The 21,066-nt window shown below is 38.8% G+C and overlaps 1 protein-coding gene across 16 annotated transcripts in view; it reads left to right on the top strand.

The window, feature by feature from the left end:
* GTDC1 (glycosyltransferase like domain containing 1) overlaps positions 1-21,066 on the top strand; it is a 461,161-nt gene that overhangs the window by 424,655 nt on the left and 15,440 nt on the right. For all 16 annotated transcript variants that reach the window (XM_066279614.1, XM_066279615.1, XM_066279607.1 and 13 more), the window contains one exon: positions 9,956-10,065. In XM_066279614.1, coding sequence (XP_066135711.1) covers positions 9,956-10,065 — 110 coding nt within the window. The remainder of the gene's footprint in view (positions 1-9,955; positions 10,066-21,066) is intronic.

A 21,066-nucleotide genomic window follows, 5' to 3' on the forward strand; every position in this document is an offset into this window, starting at 1 on the left:
AACATCAAAAGAATTAGAAACAAATGACCATTAGTAGGAGAATTTACTTAATTGTGAAATATTTTATAACCATTTAAAATGAAATATCTTTATGTATTGATGTACATATATAGATATCTATTATGTATTTAATGAAAATGTAAAGTGTGGAATGACTGATACTCATCTCCTATTTATAAAGCGGGGGGCTATATGTAAAAATACACATATACAAATATATATGTTTGCATATGCATAGAAATAGGGCAGGAATCCTCCTCACCCAACAGTTGTTAATAGTGGTATCATTTGTAGAGTAGTAAAATCAGCCGGAGTGAGGAACAGGGGTTTTCTTTACATTTTAATTTTATTTTTTTATTTTGACATTAAATTTAATGGTATGACATTGATCAACAAGAGTGCATAGGGTTTTGATGAACATCTCTACAGCCTTTAAGCTGCTGACTGTGCTGTGTGTCCAACACCCTGTCACTTTCCATCACCTTGTATCTGTCCCTCTTTTCTCCTCTCCTCCTACCATCTCCCTCAGGTGACCATTTTACTTTTATTTATGTCTGTGAGTCTCAGTTTTATATCCTACCTATGTGTGATATATATTTGTGTCTCTTTTCAATGTATCAAATATTTCTGAATTATTTGCATTTTATTATAATGGGTGTGCATTATTTTACAATTGAAATTTGTATTGAAATAATTGTACATTCACATTCAATTATAAAAATACAGGGTCCTCTTTGGAACGCTAATGGCACAAATGTTGCATCTTCTGTTCTTGTCCCATGGTCTCTTAGGTTTAGTTCTTTTCCATTTTATAATTTTTTTTTCTGCTTTTCTCTCGGTTGTTCATATTGGGTAAAGTCGGTTTTCTCACAATCACTGATTCTATTGCCTGCAGTATCCTCTCTACTATTGACCCCTTCCAATGAGGTTTTTCTTTCTTTTTTAAATTTCTGTTCTTGTGTTTCTCAGCATTATTATTAACATCTGATAGTTGCTGAGATTGAGCACTCTAAAACCTGAATGTAACACATTTCAGCAGGGTAACACTGCCCTTGTGCAAATTATAGCAGAAGTGAGTATGTAAACTTTTGATATTTCCAAATGGAGGATGTACAGGGTAGGAAGGGGAAAGGGCCTTGGAAAGAGATTTGAGTGGCTATGTGTGCAGAATAAGAGAAAAACAAGTATGGAGCAAGAATTCTACAAAAGAGAAATTTTAATGTTATAAAGCAACTAGATATCACTTTCAGCATTGTAGAAACAAGAATCCTACGTCTTCCTCTCTGAGAGACAGGAAGTCGAAGCAGTTCTCAGGGATATCAGCAAGCTTCCTAGATGGAGCCCGGGAGAAGTTTCTAACCATAAGTAGTGAACTACAGGGGTAGCTCTCAGAATAACTAGCAGGCAGTTGTGAATGTATTTCTTCATATCCCTTGGAGGGAGATATTATAATCCAAAAAAAATCTAAATGATTAGTTAGCTTCAAATTACAGCCCCAATCACCACATTCAACAGGGAGATTATTACAAAGGGAAATATAGAGACAGTAATGCACTGGGGAAAGGACGAGTTGTTTCAAAGAACCTCCCAGGTCTGGAAGGAAGTAATTACATTATGATGGTTTAAAATATGTGGAATGGTGGCTGCCGCTTAAGTAACATCTCAAGGGTGGGGAAGACCCAATTCGTCTTAATTAAGACACTTCATGGCCTACCCGTTCTTTGAGGCGTGGATGTCTACAGCTTCCTGGCCAGAGTTGCAGAAGAAGAGAGCTCAGTGGCAAGTTAGACAGCTGAATGAAATTACTGTATATAATCTCCATGGAGAGTAAATCATTGTTGAAGAGGAACAACCTGGGGGGTCTGAGCTTTTAGCAGTGGGGAGATTTAAAAAGAAATTATATTGTGAGATCTAGTGGGGAAAAATGATTTGTTGGATATGGTTTTTTCCTGGGTGGTCTTCTGGATAGAAGGAGTGGGAAGGTTTAATTGAGGAGAAAGTCATTGGGTTATAATCTGAATACACCCCTTGGAAACCAAGCAAGGATCCTTTCTAAAAAAATTGAGTATGGACAGTAATGTCAAAATTTGGAGAAACCAAAAAGTGAATGATAATGAATGAGACAAGGGTGGGAATTGTGTTGCTGGAAATACTTTCATCCAAGAGAGTGGATAAATGACAGAATGGGGCACTGGAGTAGGGGAAACACAGGAGGTAAGAAGAGAAGAATGTAGCTAATGCTCTAAGATGAAATGATGTGTGAAAAGTCATCTAGAAATAGTACATTATTGGAACGATTGTTGTCAATAATGTTGTCAGTTAAAAGGGATAACTTAAAGATGCCAAATAGGCCCTGGCTGGTTGGCTCAGTGGTAGAGTGTCGGCCTGGCGTGCAGAAGTCCTGGGTTCGATTCCTGGCCAGGGCACACAGGAGAAGTGACCATCTGCTTCTCCACCCCTCCCCCTCTCCTTCCTCTCTATCTCTCTCTTCCCCTCCTGCAGCCAAGGTTCCACTGAAGCAAAGATGGCCCGGACGCTGGGGATGGCTCCATGGCCTCTGCCCCAGGCGCTAGAATGGCTCTGGTTGCAACAGAGCAACGCCCCAGATGGGCAGAGCATCGCCCCCTGGTGGGCTTGCTGGTCGGGCGCACCGGTCAGGCGCATGCGGGAATCTGTCTGACTGCCTCCCCGTTTCCAGCTTCAGAAAAATACAAAAAAAAAAAAAAAAAAGCCAAATATACTGCTCACAAAAATTAGGGGATATTTCAAAATGAATATGAAGCAATAAAAAAAGAGAAGCATTTGATTTTTTATTAAAAAAGAACATGAGTAAAGCAAACGACAAGCCAAAGAAAGTTGTTTGATTATGCAAATGAGATGCAAAACCAACTTTTATTTCCCTGGTGAAAATGCGCTATACAGAAGACTGAAAGCACTGGAGTGTCTGCACGTTCCCCGATCCCTTTTTGTGAGCAGAGTATATAAGAGAAGAAATTGTGGTATAGGAACAGGCTTTCGGGAGGAAACTGAAGAGTAGAACAGATCTTTCAAAAAGAAGCAAGGTAGAAGATGTAGAGCTCTAGTAGACTTTGAATTTTGAAGGGCATCTCTCCTGCTTTTATAAGGAAAAATGAATATGTGAATATGCAAATGGCATGAAACTCTGATATGCATAAATTAGAATTTTATTTTTCCATAACTTAATTTCTCTGTAATGGAGTGTTTTAGTGTAGTTTTAGAAAGCTCAGGCAGTTCAAGATTCTCTGTCTTCCATTTTCCTGGTCCCTCTTCTGTATAGGCTACTGGTGAGGGATCCCTTGTTTCTGTCTGCCAACAGCACTATGATTCTTCCATAATGTTCACGGAAATCGTGGTTCCACTTTTATGCCCACCACAGCTCAGGATCTCTTACAGGTGTCCTCTGTACTGTCTGCCCAGATACATACGATCAGATGTCCACTCTCTGGAGCCTTGGTTCTTCCCCAGGCTTCTAACCGAGGAGGCGTAGTGCATGGCCGCTGGGATTCTCAGTTCTGCTCTTCCCAGCTCTCCTCCATCGCTTCTTCAGATTTCTTATCTAGAGGTGAAAGAGTGATACAGGGTGGGAGGGGCTATGCCACAGTCGCACGGCATTTTTCTTAAATACTTGTATCTATCTGGAATCCTCACCATTTCTACAAAGGTTTTTTGCTTCTGCAATCAACCAAGAGTTCTGCCAGTATGTATGGTTGGGGTGGGGTTAGTTTTTTCCCATGCCTTCCCTAAAGTAAAGAATATAAAACATCTTAGCACCTTGAATGTGTTGGAGGTGGGAGTGGTGGTGGAACAAATTGGTTAAATTTCTAGAATATTAAAATGCCATAAATATCAAAGATGAGAATGCAAGAAAGCCACAGTGGATAGTCATCATCTTGGCCAACCATAAGTAAATGATGATGGGGAAGGCTAGTCATGTTAGAGAAAGAGAGGCCCTGATGAAGTGGAAAGGGAAGTTGAGAAGGTTAATAAGACCATTGGCTAAAGTCTATTTGAAGCCTCATTTAAGAAGCAGAAGCAGCACATGTAGAGGAAAACAAAAACCATTGAAATGTCAGGCATGTAGGAGAGGAGACTGAAAAGCTTGTGGCCCTAGTAAGGAGAGTGGAGAAAGAAATGAAATAACAGCTAACCTAAGGCAGCAAACAGAAGCCGAGTGTTCTTGAGTAAGGAACACATCACTGAACTGGGAAGTGAAGCAGAACTACATCCCGAGGAAGATGGAGGTTAGCGGAGTATCAGAAAGGTGAAGAAGTTTGAAACCATTTTGTTGGAGAGATCCTACTTCCATATTACCTTTTCATATTCTTATTGTCATCTTTTATCTAATGGGTTTTAACCTCATATAATGAGAATCTAAGGAATGTTCATAACATTATGGTTTGGAAATGAAGCTATGGGCTGAAGGTACCAGCCCTTTATTTCTTCTCATTATATGTTGGAAGAAACAAGAAAAAAGTCAAAAACTGTATAGAAGAAAAATATAACTTTAGAGTGATGAGACATGAATTCAAATGCAGACTTAATTTTTTTCTGTGTAATCTTAGATAAATAATTTATTTGTATGATCCTTTGTTGAGAGTCTTAAGTAAGATTATGATCAGGGGCCTGTCATGGAATCTTGAATGTTGTAGGAAGTCTATAAATATAATTCATTTTCCCGACACCTTTATTTATTCAGCAGATATTTTAGAGCAGCTAATTTTGTGCCACAGATAATGTATATGTCAGCATAGTCTACATTATGATGCTGTAATGTAGAGCCTCTCCCCTCCCCCATCCCCCAATAATCTGAGTTGCTTAAACACAAAAAAAATGTGCTTCTCTCACCTGGCCTGTGATGGTGCAGTAAGTAAAGTGTTGACCTGTAACACTGAGGTCACTGGTTCAAAACCCTGGGCTTGCCCGGTCAAGACACATATAGGAGTTGATGCCCCCCCTTCTCTCTCCCTTCTCTCTCTCTCTGTCTCTCTCTTTCTCCTCTCTAAAAATAATGAATAAATAAAATTTTTTAAAAATTACTTCTCTCACTAACTCAAAGTCAGCTACAATGTTTAAGTAGTTTTAGAGGGCAGCTCCCTATGTTGCAATCCAAACCTCACTCTTTGAAACTAACCATCTTAGGTTACACTAAGACATTTGTAAAGATCACTGAAGCAGAGAGTGCTATCCAGAACTGCTCTGAGGTATTTCTACCCAGAAATGACACAGTGACACACGTCAGTCAGCTGCCATCCATCGGTCAGAACTAGTCCTGTGGCCTCCCCTACATCAAGTGGATGAACACGGAGTGCTCTGTGGACCAAAAGTGAGAAAAGCAGACATTGATGAACACAGGTAATGTCGGCTGCTACTTGGCTTGCCACTAGGTGCTCAGTCGGGAACAAAGCAGACATCATTTACTGTCTCCTCTTGGAGCTCTCAGTCTGGGGTGATATGCTGCTAGGAAAGCTATGGCATCTGTAAAGAGCCAAGGTTTCTGCCCAGGAAAGGCAAGGAACTCAACCAAAGTGATTGCATTCAATGAGTACAAAGTTGTGTGGGGAAATAGGAAAGGAGAACAGTTGAGTGTAAGTGACGAGTATGGAGAACTTAGCAATCTTCAATAAATATTTACTGAATGAATGCTAAGTGAGGAATGGAAAGAAATTTAGCTCTGTAAAGCTAAGTGGGAAAGGCAACAGAGAGAGAACAGATATAGAAGAAAAACACATGGAAACAGTTTATGCTTTTCAAATGTTCTGAATAATATTTGGGAATAAAAGCTGTTCTTGTTCTATCTGCTGCTTCCAGGAAGCCTGAAATATTTCTGCGCTGGGCTCTTCTGCCATAGTTGGGCTGGGGAGTATGAGTTTCCAGCCAGACTGTTGCATTCTTACCTAGTCCAGAATGTAGCAATTGTTGGGACACTTGGACTGACTCATCTTCTAGAATGTTTTATAAGGAACTGAGTTTTCTTGATGGGCAGCTGTCACATGTAGAGAAGGGTCACAGGAAATGAAGAATTATATAACCATAAATACTGAAAATGTGAGAGTTAAGCAAAAATCCTATGAATATAATCATAGGGCAGAATGTCCTTAAAATATTAACATGATTTATGTTTGTTAAAATTTGTTAAAAATGATAGAAAGCATATGGGAAAAAAGAAACATACTGTAACCCCTGGAGATATAAAAACTGCTAATAGTTTGGTATAGTTCATCTCCAACTTTTTTCTAGGCACACACATTCATTTGTCTTACAAAATAGAGCATGTAATACTACTCTGTCACTTCCCTTTTACTTAACAGTATTTCTCGAATATTTTTCCATGTCAAGAAATATACTTCTACCACATTATTTTTAATGGCTGCATGGTATTGTATGCACCAAAGAGGATATATTTCTTTATCCTCTCCTTAGGTTTTTTACAGATGGTTGCTATTGTAAACAATGCTGGTATGAATGTACTCTGGCTGAATTTCTGTGTACCTCTCTAATTACTTTATAGGGTAACTTTTCTATATGGTTACTGGGGCAAAATTATATATATTTTAAGGCTCAATTATATGCATTATGTACAAATTGTTCCCTAAAATATTGTTTCCGTTTCCATTTTTACCAGCAATAGGTGAGAGCAGAGGAATATCTGGGGAGCTCGTCAGTCTAGGAAGTGTTTATAAAAAATTGAGTATGTTATGAATGTGTGCTTAATCTTGACAGCTCTTGTCAGACAGGGTCATTTAATATATATATTTTAAGTCTGCAATCTTATATTTAATACTTTATATGAAAATTATAAACCTAAGAGCTTCACATTAAATTTCTTAGAGAGGAAGGTAAGATTCACATACTCCACCGAATGGGCTCATTAATCTAATGGGTGCTGGCATAAGACCATGGATGACCCATTAGATATCTGGAGTGAGTTTCTTGCTGCACAAAAATAGTCTGAGGTCTGCCACTGATATATTCATGCCTTGATATATGGCTGTGGCTAAGTATTTATATGTCCCTTTAATGATTGTCTGAATGTTAGACAAGTTTCTATTTTTTCTAAAGAAAAAAAAAATCGAGAAAAATTTTCAGCTATATTTACTATGTAAACTTTGAGGGACATAAAAGAAATAGGTGTCCACTTATAATATGTCATCTATGAATTTAGGCATAACTAATATTTTAAAGTACATGTTCTGTAGAGTATTTTTAGAAGTTTTGTTCTTTTCCTACCTTTAATATTTATCACGCAGTTTTACTCCAACACCCCCTCCAGTGGATCCCTGACATTAGAATGCTGCCACCATCTCAGGCGACTGGCATGTTTTCATTACCTGTCATCTGGACATCAGTCAGCAGTGTGGAACTCTGTATAATGCTATCACAGGAAATCTTGTCCCAAACTATAAAAAGCAACTTACCATACTACTCGTGATCTTCAGTAACCCTTATGACTATTTCTAGTCATCTTTAAGATACTTGCTTTTGTCAGCATTCAACTCTTTGAATTGTTAGGTCATGTCTCCCAAAATAATTATTCAACAGTACTATATCAAATTCCTTTACTTTCTTCTTTTTTTCTTTTTCCAGTGCTTCACTGCTAAAACCATTCAAAACTTTCATCAGTAGACACTATTTTAGGTTAATGGTAACTTTCCTAAACAGTACTGAGTTCAAAACAAAGTAATTGAGAGTGCCTAGTATTATGCAGAATATTATAGTCCTTTTTATAAGGACTTTAGTATAAAATGCCTCTTTTTCTCAGGGATAATTTGAGAAAGAAAAATCTCACCCTAAATTTGTCAATACATTATAGTTAAAAAATAGGAAATTCCTACAAATCTCTTTTGTGTTCTTATGCAAAGTGACTATTGAATATGGAAGCTTTTGTCCACCAATAAAAAATATCTTTAAAATACAATAGCATTGTAACGCATTTGTCTTGTATAGAATCACTGAAAATGTAGGTTCAGAAAGCCTGCTGCTGTGCAAACACATTGGAATCCTTTAAGAACTGCAGCTTCTTAGGGGAGTAAAGAGAGACAAATATATGGTGATGGAAAATGATTTGACTTTGGGTGATGGGCACACAACACAATACTGTAAACAGTTCAAGTGCTATAGAAATATTTACCTGAATCCTATGTACTCTTATTGATCAATGTCACCCCATTAAATTTAATTTTCTAAATAAATAAAAAAAGAACTATAGCTTCTACACAACTAAACCTCCCCCAACCCCAAATTACATCTTTTACTTAAATACAAAACAAACAAAACAGCAGCAGGAAACATTTATAATAGGTATTCTCTTGGGGATCCATAGCCAAAATTTGTGGAACTCAACATGAAAAATTTAGAGAACTCAGTGGGTAAATTTCCCTATAGTGTTACTTCCTCTTTAAGACATATTATGTTGCGTTGCGTCCATTTTTTTCATCTAAGAATTTCCAAGAGAATCAGACTGAAAGAACCTATTACAGATTAAGTAGCAACTATTTGACTGATAGGTTTGGAGATAGCATATGGTGTACTCTTTACTTTCTAACTGCTTTGAGTCTTTGTCCTTGCCCACAGCAGTAGTGTGACTGAGATCTCTCCCAAACTTCCCTGTGGTACATATGTAAGTAACCACATCATCTTAGAAAGGGCAAAGGCATCTTGCCATTGCGTTCTTTATTATTTGAAGTAAGTCAGACTGACAGATATAGAGCTTAAAATAAATTGTTACTGAATTCTAATTCTAGAAGAATTTACAATTCCATGAGATTAGAAATGTTAATCAGAAGATGCATTTGTTTTAAGTCTTGGTACTGAAAATATTGACTGAGTTGTGAATTAACATGTTTAGGGTTGCAGATGTCATTTTTCATGAGATTTCCTGAATGATGTAATTTTTATATTTTGTATCGCAGTTTGATCAATTTACAGATTTATTTTACATAATTAGTTGGTAAATGAGAAATTCAATTGCTGATATATAACTATTTCTCAGTAATAAAGAAAATAAGTTAAAAATCTGAATTACAAATAAAAAACAAATATTTTGAAGACATCTGGTCCACATCTGTCTGAAATAAGATAATTTAAAACAGTATAATTATATGCAAGAAATACTAGAATATTCACACCTTAGAATGTAAAAAGTAACTCATTCCATTTTAATGTGATTTTTTGAATTGGTGATTTATTTTTTGTTTTCGCGTCCTTTAGCCTCTCATCTTGTCATTACAAAGAAGACTAATAAGCTAAACAAGCAGAAATAATCTATGTTTTTCAAAGAAATGAATTATCTTTATAACTATTCTTTTATATGTCAACTAACCTCACTCCTAAGTTAACGCTCAGTGGACACAGACTTGGACCTATGCCCTTCTGATGTATTTATAATTCTCTACTCACTTATTTAAAATGAAAGATGAATGAGCCTGTGTTCTCACTTCCTAAATTGTGTGGTCTTCGTGGGCACACGGGTTCTGTAATGTGAGAGGAAGATATTCACACTCACGGAAATGAAAAGCATTTTTGGTACATTCTCATAATCAATAGAGAATCATCCTTTGAAGACTCATCCTTCCTTTTGTTAAAAACCCGTGTTGAGTGGAAAATTAATCATTTTAGGCAAAGGGAAGCTACACCAGACTTTCCATAGTCTAACAAAGAAATATAAAAAGCATGATAAGTTTTACCTTTAATAAAAGGCTGCAGAGCCTTAAGACTTGGATAGGTCTAGGTTTTGATACATGACAGAAATTATATTTATGAAAAACTCAGGGCTGATGCAACAATATTAGGTGATGGGGGAAATCCCTGCTTAGACTCCAGAGGGTCTGCTAACTAGCAGTAGCCCATGAAAGGCACTGATACTGTGAGAAGTGAAAACACTTCCTAACACATATACTAAGGTATCACAAGTGATTTTTTGTGTGTTTATTTCCAGGGAGCATGATAAAGATCCAGAGAGTTTCTTTAAGGTATTAATGCAGCTTAAGGACTTAGGACTCAATTTCCACGTATCTGTCCTTGGAGAAACCTTCACAGATGTCCCAGGTATCTATTTTGAATTTTCTCATATGTATTTATAGATGACATAAACTCTACAATGTAAATATTAATTTCATGTTTCCCTTTGTTAGAATAAGCAAGATGAGCACTGATAACTGAAAGATTGTACAATGACATTAAGTGGGATTCAATTAAAAAATACTTAAGTAGGCATTCTTTGATTTAAGTGGAGAATATGAAGTCATCTCTTTTATCAAATATAGTTATACAATACATCTAGACGTATATACAGTATATTGCTTTAGGCATCTTAACACTTAAGGAAAGTGGAAATTTGTAATTGAATATACAGCCTCTCACCTGTGGGCTCATTGGCTTGAATCCTAAGCACAGTGGTAATGACTGAAATATATTACCATCTATCTGTAGGTGGCCCGTGTAAAGCATTTCGGCATCAGGCTTATAATGTAGAGTAGACCACAGCCCATATTATTGTTGTCATTGGTCCATTCCTTGTTATTGAACTTGAGAAACTAGAAAAAATCCTAAGCACTTCAGTGTTCATATTTTTTAAGCTTTGGATATTCATTATTTTTTTTAACTCCAGATACACAGATAACAAAAAGTTCAGAAATGACATTTACCATAATGCGTTATGACTCTTAAAGACCACTTAAAGTTTACCCTCACTTAGCAAGTACTTCTTTTTTCTTTTTAATTTTTTATTTATTGATTGTAAAGAAAGAAAGGGAAAGAGAGGGAGAGAGAAACATTAATCTGGTCCTATATGTGCCCTGACAGGGAATGGAACCACAGCCTTTGCATATCAGGACGACACTCGCACCAACTGGCGAGGGCCACAAGTTCTTGATTTTGGTTCAATGATTCCATGCTAGGAACTAAACCCAGCCTATACCTCCACAGCCTCATCTGATGAGGCTCCTCTTCTGCCCTCTGGGCTTATGGATACCAACCTTTCTTTAGTTCCTCTGAGGCTCCAGGCTTCCTCTGCTCTTTAGACCTTTGCCTGTTTCTATTTTATCCTTTTTATCTTAGCTCAGGGGCATTTTCTTTCAATGTGAAGCTCTATCATGGTCTCATGGCACCCTATATGTTTATACCTCATGGTGCTTACTGCAGTGTCTAATCTTATAATTATGTGTAATTTTTATCTCATCCCCTCCACACACATGCACACACACACACACTAGCATGTAGGTGCTTCAAGGACCAGGATTATGTCTGTCTTGTTCTCTGCTATACTTCAAAGCCAAGTGCAGTGCCTGGCACAAATCTGGAATTCAATGAATATTTGGATAAATTGGTAAAACTAATGTAAACTCCCTGTCCTCAAGCAATTTATAGTTTTGTTGATGAGGAAACACTTGTGAATAAGCATAAGAAACAGAGAATGAAATGCAAAACAATATAATTGTATATTAGTACTGCCATACGTGGTGTCGAGTAGAACGTAAATTGAATAGCCAAAGGATTAGGGTACTCCAGAAATGACATGTGGAAAGTGTAGAGAAGCAAACATTTTAGATACTGTATTTAACTGAGAGAGCAAGTTCAGTGATGGTGCTGTGAGGTCACTAATCTAAGGAGAATAGGCGGTGCAGCACATGGACCTGAATCAATGCATAATATGTACCTTACATAGGTCGGGTGGGGCCCAGTATGGAGGACAACCAAAGTAGATGAGGTAAAGGGAAAAAATAATGAGCCTTGGTCTTAACCAGGGGAGAAATATGATGCAACTAGCATTTTAAGCAAGTCTACTTTGCAGTGGTAAAGTGGTCGCCCAGGGGTGATTCTGTGAGGTCCTGGCTGAGAGATTGGCGAGAGCGCTGAATGAGAGAGAGAAGCTCAAGGAAAACACTGAAAGAATGTGGGTGGTGGACAGCTAGAAGAACGAAGAAGAAATGAAAAATCAGCTCATTTGGAAAACTGCTGAGTTGAGTTTCATCTGAGCCAGTGTCGGGTGTGTGCATGGACCGCCACGGCAGGAGCAAGAGGCGCCCCTCGGCCCGAGGCGGCTCAGCCAGCTTACTGTTGAGTGGCTCCAGGCCACCAGCCTAAACAAGACTAGGGGTTTACTCAAAGGACCATGTCCTGGGGCTCACAGTCGCCCCTCCCACACATTAGCATGGAGCTATTTAAATCAGTGTGAAGGGTTGAAAGTGGGGTGGGAAGCAGTTAGGGGGCCAGTACCTAGTGCTTGGTAATTACCAGCCTGACTTTATTACTCACTTTGGCTTCACCTCAACACGTATTTACTGAGCACTGTGGCAGAGGAATTCCGTGGTGAACAGGACTCAGTCTCCACCCTCAGGGACCTCTGCCTCAGGGAGACATGTATGTAATTACTAGGTACCGAGGATGCTGGGAATTAATTATGGAATGCCATGGAAGCCCACGGAAAGGGACAGCATATTATCTATTATGTGCTTCTGTCACCCCTCGTCTCACTGAGGCTCCATTCTGCTTGAGCCTCTGGTCCATCTCTGTTCATTTTAAATATGCATTGACTCTCTTCACGGCTCCAGCCCTCTAGCCCTTCACCTTGAACCCGTAGGAGAAGCCCACGTTGTTGTATGGATGAGTGAGCCTGGGAGCTTTCCAGGCTGGGATCCAAGGAGGCCACCGTGCCAGAGGTTTCCTGACAGGCTAACATTCTGGTTCATTGAACAAACACTTACTGTATTCCAGTCAGTCTAAGCCTTGTTCCAGGCATTGCTCTTCATTGTTTTCAGGTGGGGAAATTAAGCAAGGTCCCACAGCTAGGTAGAACTTTAACCACTAATCTATGCTACCTTTCCGTGTTCTTGTTTTCTGACTCAACAGTTTCTCTAAGTTTAAACATTAATTTTTGTCCCTGAGTCACCATCCAGCACTTCTCAAAAAGGGTTGCCAAGCGAGCATACATTTGTCTGCCTGTTGTCTCTTCCGGGTGCTACATTAGCTTACTAAAAACCCATATCATAAACCAGTTTACAGGCTGTTTAATATCAGCCAGAAGAATTTCTTGCAATGCTGTTAACATTTGTAAGGAAGTGGTTTTCTTGTAAATATTTGCAATAACGATTATTATGCTATTCATTGCTACTATTTATTGGAAGTTTGTTTCTCACTTGGTCCTTTGCCAGGTTATTTTATGTAATGCTCATGACCCTCTCAATGGAGTAGCTATTATTAGCCCATCTGTTAGGTAGAGAAACTGAGACTCTGAAAGCTTAAGTCACATGAATTGCATTGCTTGTGAGTCAAACTTCTCCTTCACATACAAGCATACATGTTGTGTTGTTGAAAAACCAAGAAATATATGATTGCAAGACTATTACTCTTTTTTTTTACTGAGGGATGATTTACATATAACATTGTATAAGTTTAAGATATACAATGTGTTAATTTGATACATTCATATATTGCAATATGATTGATTATCACTTCACTTTAGTTTTAGCTCAGACCTCTATCACATCATCTCTTTTTTTGTGGTGAGAAAATTAAAGATCTAGTCTCTTAGAAATTTTGGAATGTATAAAACAATATTGTTGGCTATAATCACAATCAGATCTATAGAATTTATTCTTCTAGCTGCAACTTTGTACATTAATGACTCTTTATCCAATTTCATTCCTCTTCCCTTTCCACAGAACTCCCTGAGAGATGCTATTAGTGCCAGTGAGTTGTACTGCCCTTCTTTGATGATGCAAACAATCTCCATTAATTTTTTCTTTAAAAATGTTAAAACTATAATGGAGCAACTTTGTAGAGTCTCCATACTGTTGACTGTTTTCAAGTATGTGTTTAGTATTTTTAAATTATGTTGTAAGGTCTCATTTTCTGAAAAGTCAGGTAGATTAAGAATATTGATTCTATTTTTTACCTACATAGTTTCTAGTTCTTTGGTATCATTCTTTCACTTTACAAAAGAGGAGAGAGATGTAGGACAGGAACTAGTCTAAGTTCTCACAGTGGGGCACAGTGTGTGAGACGGCTGTAGACAGTGGTAAGGTTAGGAGGAGGCCCTGGGAATCAGTTTCCTCATCCTGCTCACTCCTGTATGTGTTCAGTAACTGTTTATTTTAATATCTACTTTGTGCCAAGCACTGAGCTAGACATTTAGGATGAAATGGTGAGTAAAGCTGACATGCTCTGTGATGTTTGCAACTTGTAGTCCTACTCCAGTGCTTTATTCATCACTTACTAAAACATTCCTTTTTTTAAATGTTAAAGCTGGCACTTTTTGCACACGGAACATGTGCCAGGTACTGTTCTCAGCCCTTTCTGCATTGCATTGTTTACTCTTCACAACGTCCCCGTGAATTAGGCACAATTGCACTTACCATTTCACATCTGAGAAACACAGGGAGATTGAGTTACTTGCCTAAAATCATTTATCCATCCAATTATGAAGCCACAATTCAAACCTTGTCAGTTCACCTCTAGCACCATTGCTCAGCCTATATCCTATGGAGGTCTACAGAATCGTTCAGTTTTTATCGGTAAGAAAGCAGGAGATGATAATGGAAGGAAAGTCTTGGCCCTTGGTGTGAAGTCATTTCCAACGGAAAGTTTAAAAAAAATACACACAAAACTTCAAATTCATCTTCATTATTTTTATTTCCATCTGGAATCACAAAGAAGATGTCAAAAACAATATGAAGTAGAAAGTTATCCCAGATATACTGGCATATATTTACTGTTTAATCAGTATTATTTGAATGAATGAAAGAATGAGATTGGTGTGATAAAATAATACAATTTATACCATGCTAGGTAGGTAGAACCCTATATTGAAACAATTTCCAAAAACTAGACAGTTAGTGGATGAAAACAGAGAACTCTAAAACTCAAGGAAGTTCTAAGTGGTCTTACATTACATTTCCTTTTTTTAATATAGGTGACTTTGATTTAATATAACTTTATTTTTCAAACACTTTCTCATGTGCCAGCTCTTACATCCATCAGAATAAGCAGAGTTATGCTAAACTAATAGATAAACTTAAAATCTAGGTGGTTTAAAACACATAATATTTATTTCTTATTCATGCTATAGACGTTTACTGCAGGTTGGCAGCAGTGTTCTGTTGTATGGTCGGTCACTCAGGGGCCCACGCCTTCACAGAGACCCACGCCAATTCCCATATCAGATGGAAGAGGAAACTCCCATTATGCAGTGCTCTGGCCTAAAAGTGACATGAGGCTCCACTCAACTCATTGGCCAGAACTTGTTGCAAGGCCCTGCCAAAGCATAAGAGCGAGGGGTGGGGGATTCAATTCTGCTTTGAGCACAAAACTAGGGGAGCAGAATTCTTTGGCCAGCTACACTATTGACCACAATTGCTTTTTAATATGCATCATGATGTGTGTGACTCATTAAAGAGAGAAACAAACTTATCTGAGATGTCTGCCTTAGTCTGAAGGACTCTCTCCTGGGTAAGTAAAGAACTCTTAACAAATATGAAAATATGGCCCACAGTCTTCTTGCTGGAGACAACCCAGCTGGTGTCTAAAGACACATCTAGCAACCGAGTCCCATAAGGCAGAGCAGACATGAAGTCAAGTTGGTCTCTCTGGGAATGGAGTTAATTATCACTTACTAGTGACGTGGTATTTTGGACAGCTTATGGTGTCAATCAGGAGTGGTTTTTCCCTCCACCCCCATGGAATATTTGACAATATCCAGAGACATTTTCATTATCACAGCTGCTGGGGGCGGGGATGTTGCGGGTAGAGACCAGGGATGCTGCTAGGCATCCCACAATGCAGAAGATGGCCCCCCACAACAGAGAAATTATCCAGCCTAAAATGTCAGCAGTGTCAAGATTGAGAGACTTTGATTTATTTTAGGAATTGAAGTCAGAAGCTCAGGTTTGGAACTGGGTCCTGTAGCTCTCTAGGTTAACCTCAGGCAGTCGACCTGTGCAGTACAGAGGAGGGGGCAGGAAAGAGAGATGATAGTAAAACGACCTGCCCTATCCACTTCAGTGAGCTAATGAGGATTTCTGCACAATTAGATAACTTGGGGGAAAGTGCTTCCAAAACTACTATGCCGATGTTATCGCAAGACTTGTACTTCCCTCAGAGTTTGTATATGGACTGAGTCTTTAATGCATCTTGGCTACAAAGAAGACATTAATGATGCTAAACCTTAAAAGTTCGTTCTTGCCTGACCAGGCAGTGGCGCAGTGGATAGAGCGTCGGACTGGGATGAGGAGGAACCACGTTTGAGACCTCGAGTCGCCAGCTTGAGCGCGAGCTCATCTGGTTTGAGCAAAGCTCACCAGCTTGAGCCCAAGGTCGCTGGCTTGAGCAAGGGGTTACTTGGTCTGCTGAAGGCCCGCTGTCAAGGCACATATGAGAAAGCAATCAATGAACAACTAAAGTGTTGCAATGCACAACAAAAAACTAATGATTGATGCTTCTCCTCTCTCTGTTCCTGTCTGACTCTCTCTTTCTCTAAAAAAAAAAGAAAAAGTTTGTTCTTGCCTTTACTTTACTTTAAATCCAGAAAATAGAAAGGTCATTCTGCTACATAAATCATCCATCAGATTCCATGTTACAAATGAGCCAAAAAACTGTGAAGATTCTCAATGCAAATATTTTAGTTTTGGTCAGTTCCCATGACAGGGTCACATGTTAGCCCTTGAGATGGTTTAAAAAAATGCTTAAGATATCAAATCAATGGAATGTGTTTGTATACTTAATAATTTCCCACAAATGATAATTCTAAACAAAAAAATTTTTTTTCTGTGAAGAGCCAAAACCTTCTGTCAGGGCTCTTCCTTCCCTGCTGCAGACATGGCGCGAGAAGGAGTTCCGGCTCTGGGCATGGCGGGGCAGGGCTCTTCCTTCCCTGCTGCAGACTTGGCGCGAGAAGGAGTTCCGGCTCTGGGCATGGCGGGGGCAGAGGCTGCAGGAAAGGAAGACCTGAACTATAGTCTCAGCAGACAGAAGTCTTCTGCCTCACCTTTAATTTGAGGTTAAGAATAGTATGTGGAAGGCTTCTGGTTAGTATCTGGCATGACAATGGTTATTACTGTGAGCTTGGCATATTCCTGAGCGTTAGCTCTGGAGTCAATTGTTGGATAATTATATAACATTTTCCTACCGCCCCTCTCCCTCTCTCACTCCCAGCTACAATCTCATTTTCAGGGAAGCCACTACACTAAGGGAGAAATAGGAACCCAAATGACTTATAAAGGTATAAAATTTTGCTGCAAGGGGAGCCCAAAAGAAGGAAAGCTATTAATATATTGACCATTGTTGAATTAGAAGATGACTATATATATAAGATGAAATAGATGCACCAATAAGATTGAAGAAACTCATTCAGTGTAAACCATACCATTCAGCAAACCAGTTTATTTTTCTTTAATTTTTTTTTATTAGTGTTATGTACTCATTCCCCGAACAGAAGTATTTACTGAGTTTCTATTGTGGTCTGGCACCATATTGTGAATACCAAGAGGAGAAGTCCCTGGTTCTTCCCCTCTTAAATCTTACAGTCTGGGAAGCAAAATATGTTTTTATAATTACATTTCTTAATACCATACTCTTGTTTATATTGTAACATTTTCAAATAATTGTGAGTACATTATTTCATAACCCTTAGAGCAATCTGGTGACTAAACAAGTGTTAGCATCCACACTTTACAGCTAAGGAAATAATTTATATTGGACCCATTTAAGTAGCATGGATGGGAGATAGACTCTCAACAGAACCACCTTCACATTATTCTTAGAAATAGTCACTTTTCCAAGAATATGATGGGGAAAGTCAGTTTCCGAAGATTGTGATTTAAAACTGTAGTCTTCTGTCTTCCAGTGCATTGCTGGAGAACACAAAAAGATAGTGGGAAAACAAGGAACATTTAACTACATATAGACACATATGCTCCTGACAGGAAAGAATAAATACTATAATAGAAATGACAATCTCTCTTAAGGTAATTTATTAATTTAATGAGATTCCAGTTAAGATGCCAGAATATTACTTTATCAGTGCACAATAGTTCTAAAATTCATACTAAATAAATAGGCAGAAGATCAAAATCAGTTACAAAGGAATAATGAAGAAAAACATACCTTATCAGATTCAGAACCTGTGTGAAGTGATAACTTTTTAAAGTACTTTACAAATTCAAAAATGTGCAAGTAGAAAACTGGGAAAAAATAGAGAATTCAGAAATAAACCCAACTGGTATATCAATTCAATACCCAACAAACTTGGGATAACAAAATTTAATACATTTATTTCAGCGCTAAAATATAATTTTTAGTGAAAACATGAAATAACTTCTATGCAATAAAGACAATTTATATAGGAAGTATAGATTTAAATGTATATTATAAAGGTTCACAAAAGCATTAACATATGTAAGTACAAAGACTTACGATAGTTCTTGCTTCATGCCAAGCACCGGGGTAGGCCTTTTCCTCTGGTGTCTCCTCTTATATCACAGCAGTCCTCTCAGGAGGTACAATTCCTCTCTCCGTGTACGGATGAAGACACTAAAGCTTAAGTCAAATAACTTGCCCCAAATCACATAGCTAGTAAAAAATAGAGATGATTATACCTGAAGAAATAAATGCTAAAATCAGATTTTAGGGGGGAAAATTTTTTAATATTTCCAGTAATGAAATAAGTGAAAATATAAAGAACTTATGAAAGAGTAGTTGCCTTGTCCAAAAAAGTAAAAGTAAACACACATCCTAAGAGTGGCCAACTTATGGGGAAACGTGTGTGTATGGTGACAGCAATGTAAATTAGTTTTCCTCAGTCAGGCTACTTTCTGTTTGCCTCAGTAATTTTACATCAGAGAGTAGACCCCATGGAGATCAGTCCTGTCACTGGACCTGGTTTCTGTCGGCTCCTTCCTAGTCATTGCCCTCATTTTCTAGGACCTGAAGTTCGACAGTGGGTTCAGATTGGTCTTTGGGTCTTTGGACACTGTGATCTCCAATTCTTCCACTTCATCTTACCAGTCTTCTTTCTAAACCCAGACCACCCAAGAAGAGAATCCTAGTAGTATAACAATACTAATAAGAATATGTCTCAGAGATTTTCTGCCGGATAAACTTAAATTTCCTTTGTTAGCTTTCTTCTAACTCCAACTCCAACCTAATCGCTCACTTGTTCCTGTTTTCTCTGCCATTTTCTGAATGTCCTTCTGAATGTGCATTGACCTACCCCCATGTCTTATATTATTTGTTACTTAAATTCATCTGCCCCTCTCCACATAGCCACCTGCACACTCTTCTTCCTTCTGGCAAAATCCCAACTCCAGCCATGCTTCTTGTCTTGTTCCCTGCCCTTCCCATCCCTTTCCCACTGCTCCATTCAGTCGCTCAGCTGAAAAGCATGTATCACTGTGCTGTGTGATCAGTGGTCACTTGGCTGTCATAAGGGACCACGGCGTAACTGAACGAAAGACACTGTGTACATAAAGAGATCGGTGTCTGTGACAGAGACACTATGTATAGCAGGGGTCAGCAGTACTCCCAGTTAGTGGGACAAGCTCTCCCTTTCCCAGGGCAGTTCTGTTAACTCTGCCTTCCTTCCCTCCCAAATGCTTAGGAGACTCAGCAGACACAGTACTGTACCGACTGACTCCTGTTCCTCAGGGTGTCCTGTGAGAAGTGGTCCCTCTTCCACCATCACGCGCAGAGATGCCCCTCCCCCGGCAGGACTAGACTTCCAGCCTGCTCGAAGTGTACTCCTGCAGCTTCCAGAAGTGGGATATCTATCGTTTATACTGAAACTGGAAAATGCAGAGCGATTCTCAAGGCGAGATCATTTATCCATCCTACCAGGGGGGAAGCCCATGAAGATAATATGTTCTGGAATACAACTCCCAAAACATCTCTCAAGAAATTGTTCTCCAAAGTTATGATGATGAAAACATTACTGAGGAAGAATGTGCTTTCATTTTCATAAACTGCCCTCGAAATTTATGGGAAAAGTGCACTTGGGAGTGACATGAGGAACGTAGATAAAATAATTAAATAATGAATGAGAAAAGGTCAAAACCGATAAACCAATAGGGAATTAGAAGTAGGTCCTAATTCTAAAAGCCCATAAATGTATATATGACTGTAGGTTGATAGGAGGTCTTAGAATGTGGCAGCTCTACATTGCTTTGGTATTTTATCTTTTCAATTCCAATAGTTGTGTATGGTCATGATTTGGAGTGTGGTAGAGTCAAAATAATATTTTCCCCTATTTTACACACTCGTGTTTCATGCAGTGCCTTAGTGCAACAGTAGTCTGACAGAACACAGAAAGGGGGTGGGTGGGGGGTGAAGCTCTGAATCCACCCAGTGAGCTCTCCTGGCTAGATTTCTCCTCACCTTAATTGTTCCATTTGTAGATGGAAACCGTCACAGATGCATGTGCAATGGAATAAACACCCCCTGCAGTGTAGAAAGCCTGGGGTCTAGTTCCAGCTCTGCCACTGATTAGCCATGTCACCTTTTAGCCTCATAAAATAGTCATCCAAAAGCCGTTAGAACTAGACAGGACCTTGGCAATTAGGGTTCTTTTAAAATGGGGTGCACATTTCCATCCCCCAAAAGGGATCTCACAGTGACACTTTCTGAAAGTTGGATTGTGAAAACAATAAGAATAATCACGCTATTTCAAAACCCATTTTATTTTTCACCATTCTGATATCTCTTCATACAGCCCATCCCAACCCCCACCCTCAGGCCGATGAGAACCATAAATCTAGGCCAGTCACACTTCTTCCAGCCACCCTCACGTACTGACTGAATCTACTCCTGGCTCCATCCTGTAAGCCTTTGCTAATGGAAACTTCCTAAAGATGAGCTCCGTATGTCTCGCTTTCTGCTCTCCTGCCATTGTCAAATTAAGTACACCTTCCTGGTCTGGATTTCTCAGTGTGGTGGAACTCTCTTCCTAGGCTTACTTCAGTGCTTATCCAGGAGTACCTGGCTGTGACCGAGATTACCCTGAAAAGAGCTTGTATGTTACTACCCAGAGCCCCTCTCTCCTCTACCCTGCAGAGCTCAGCC

Source organism: Saccopteryx bilineata, chromosome 5, assembly GCF_036850765.1.
Source record: "Saccopteryx bilineata isolate mSacBil1 chromosome 5, mSacBil1_pri_phased_curated, whole genome shotgun sequence".
NCBI lineage: Eukaryota > Metazoa > Chordata > Mammalia > Chiroptera > Emballonuridae > Saccopteryx > Saccopteryx bilineata.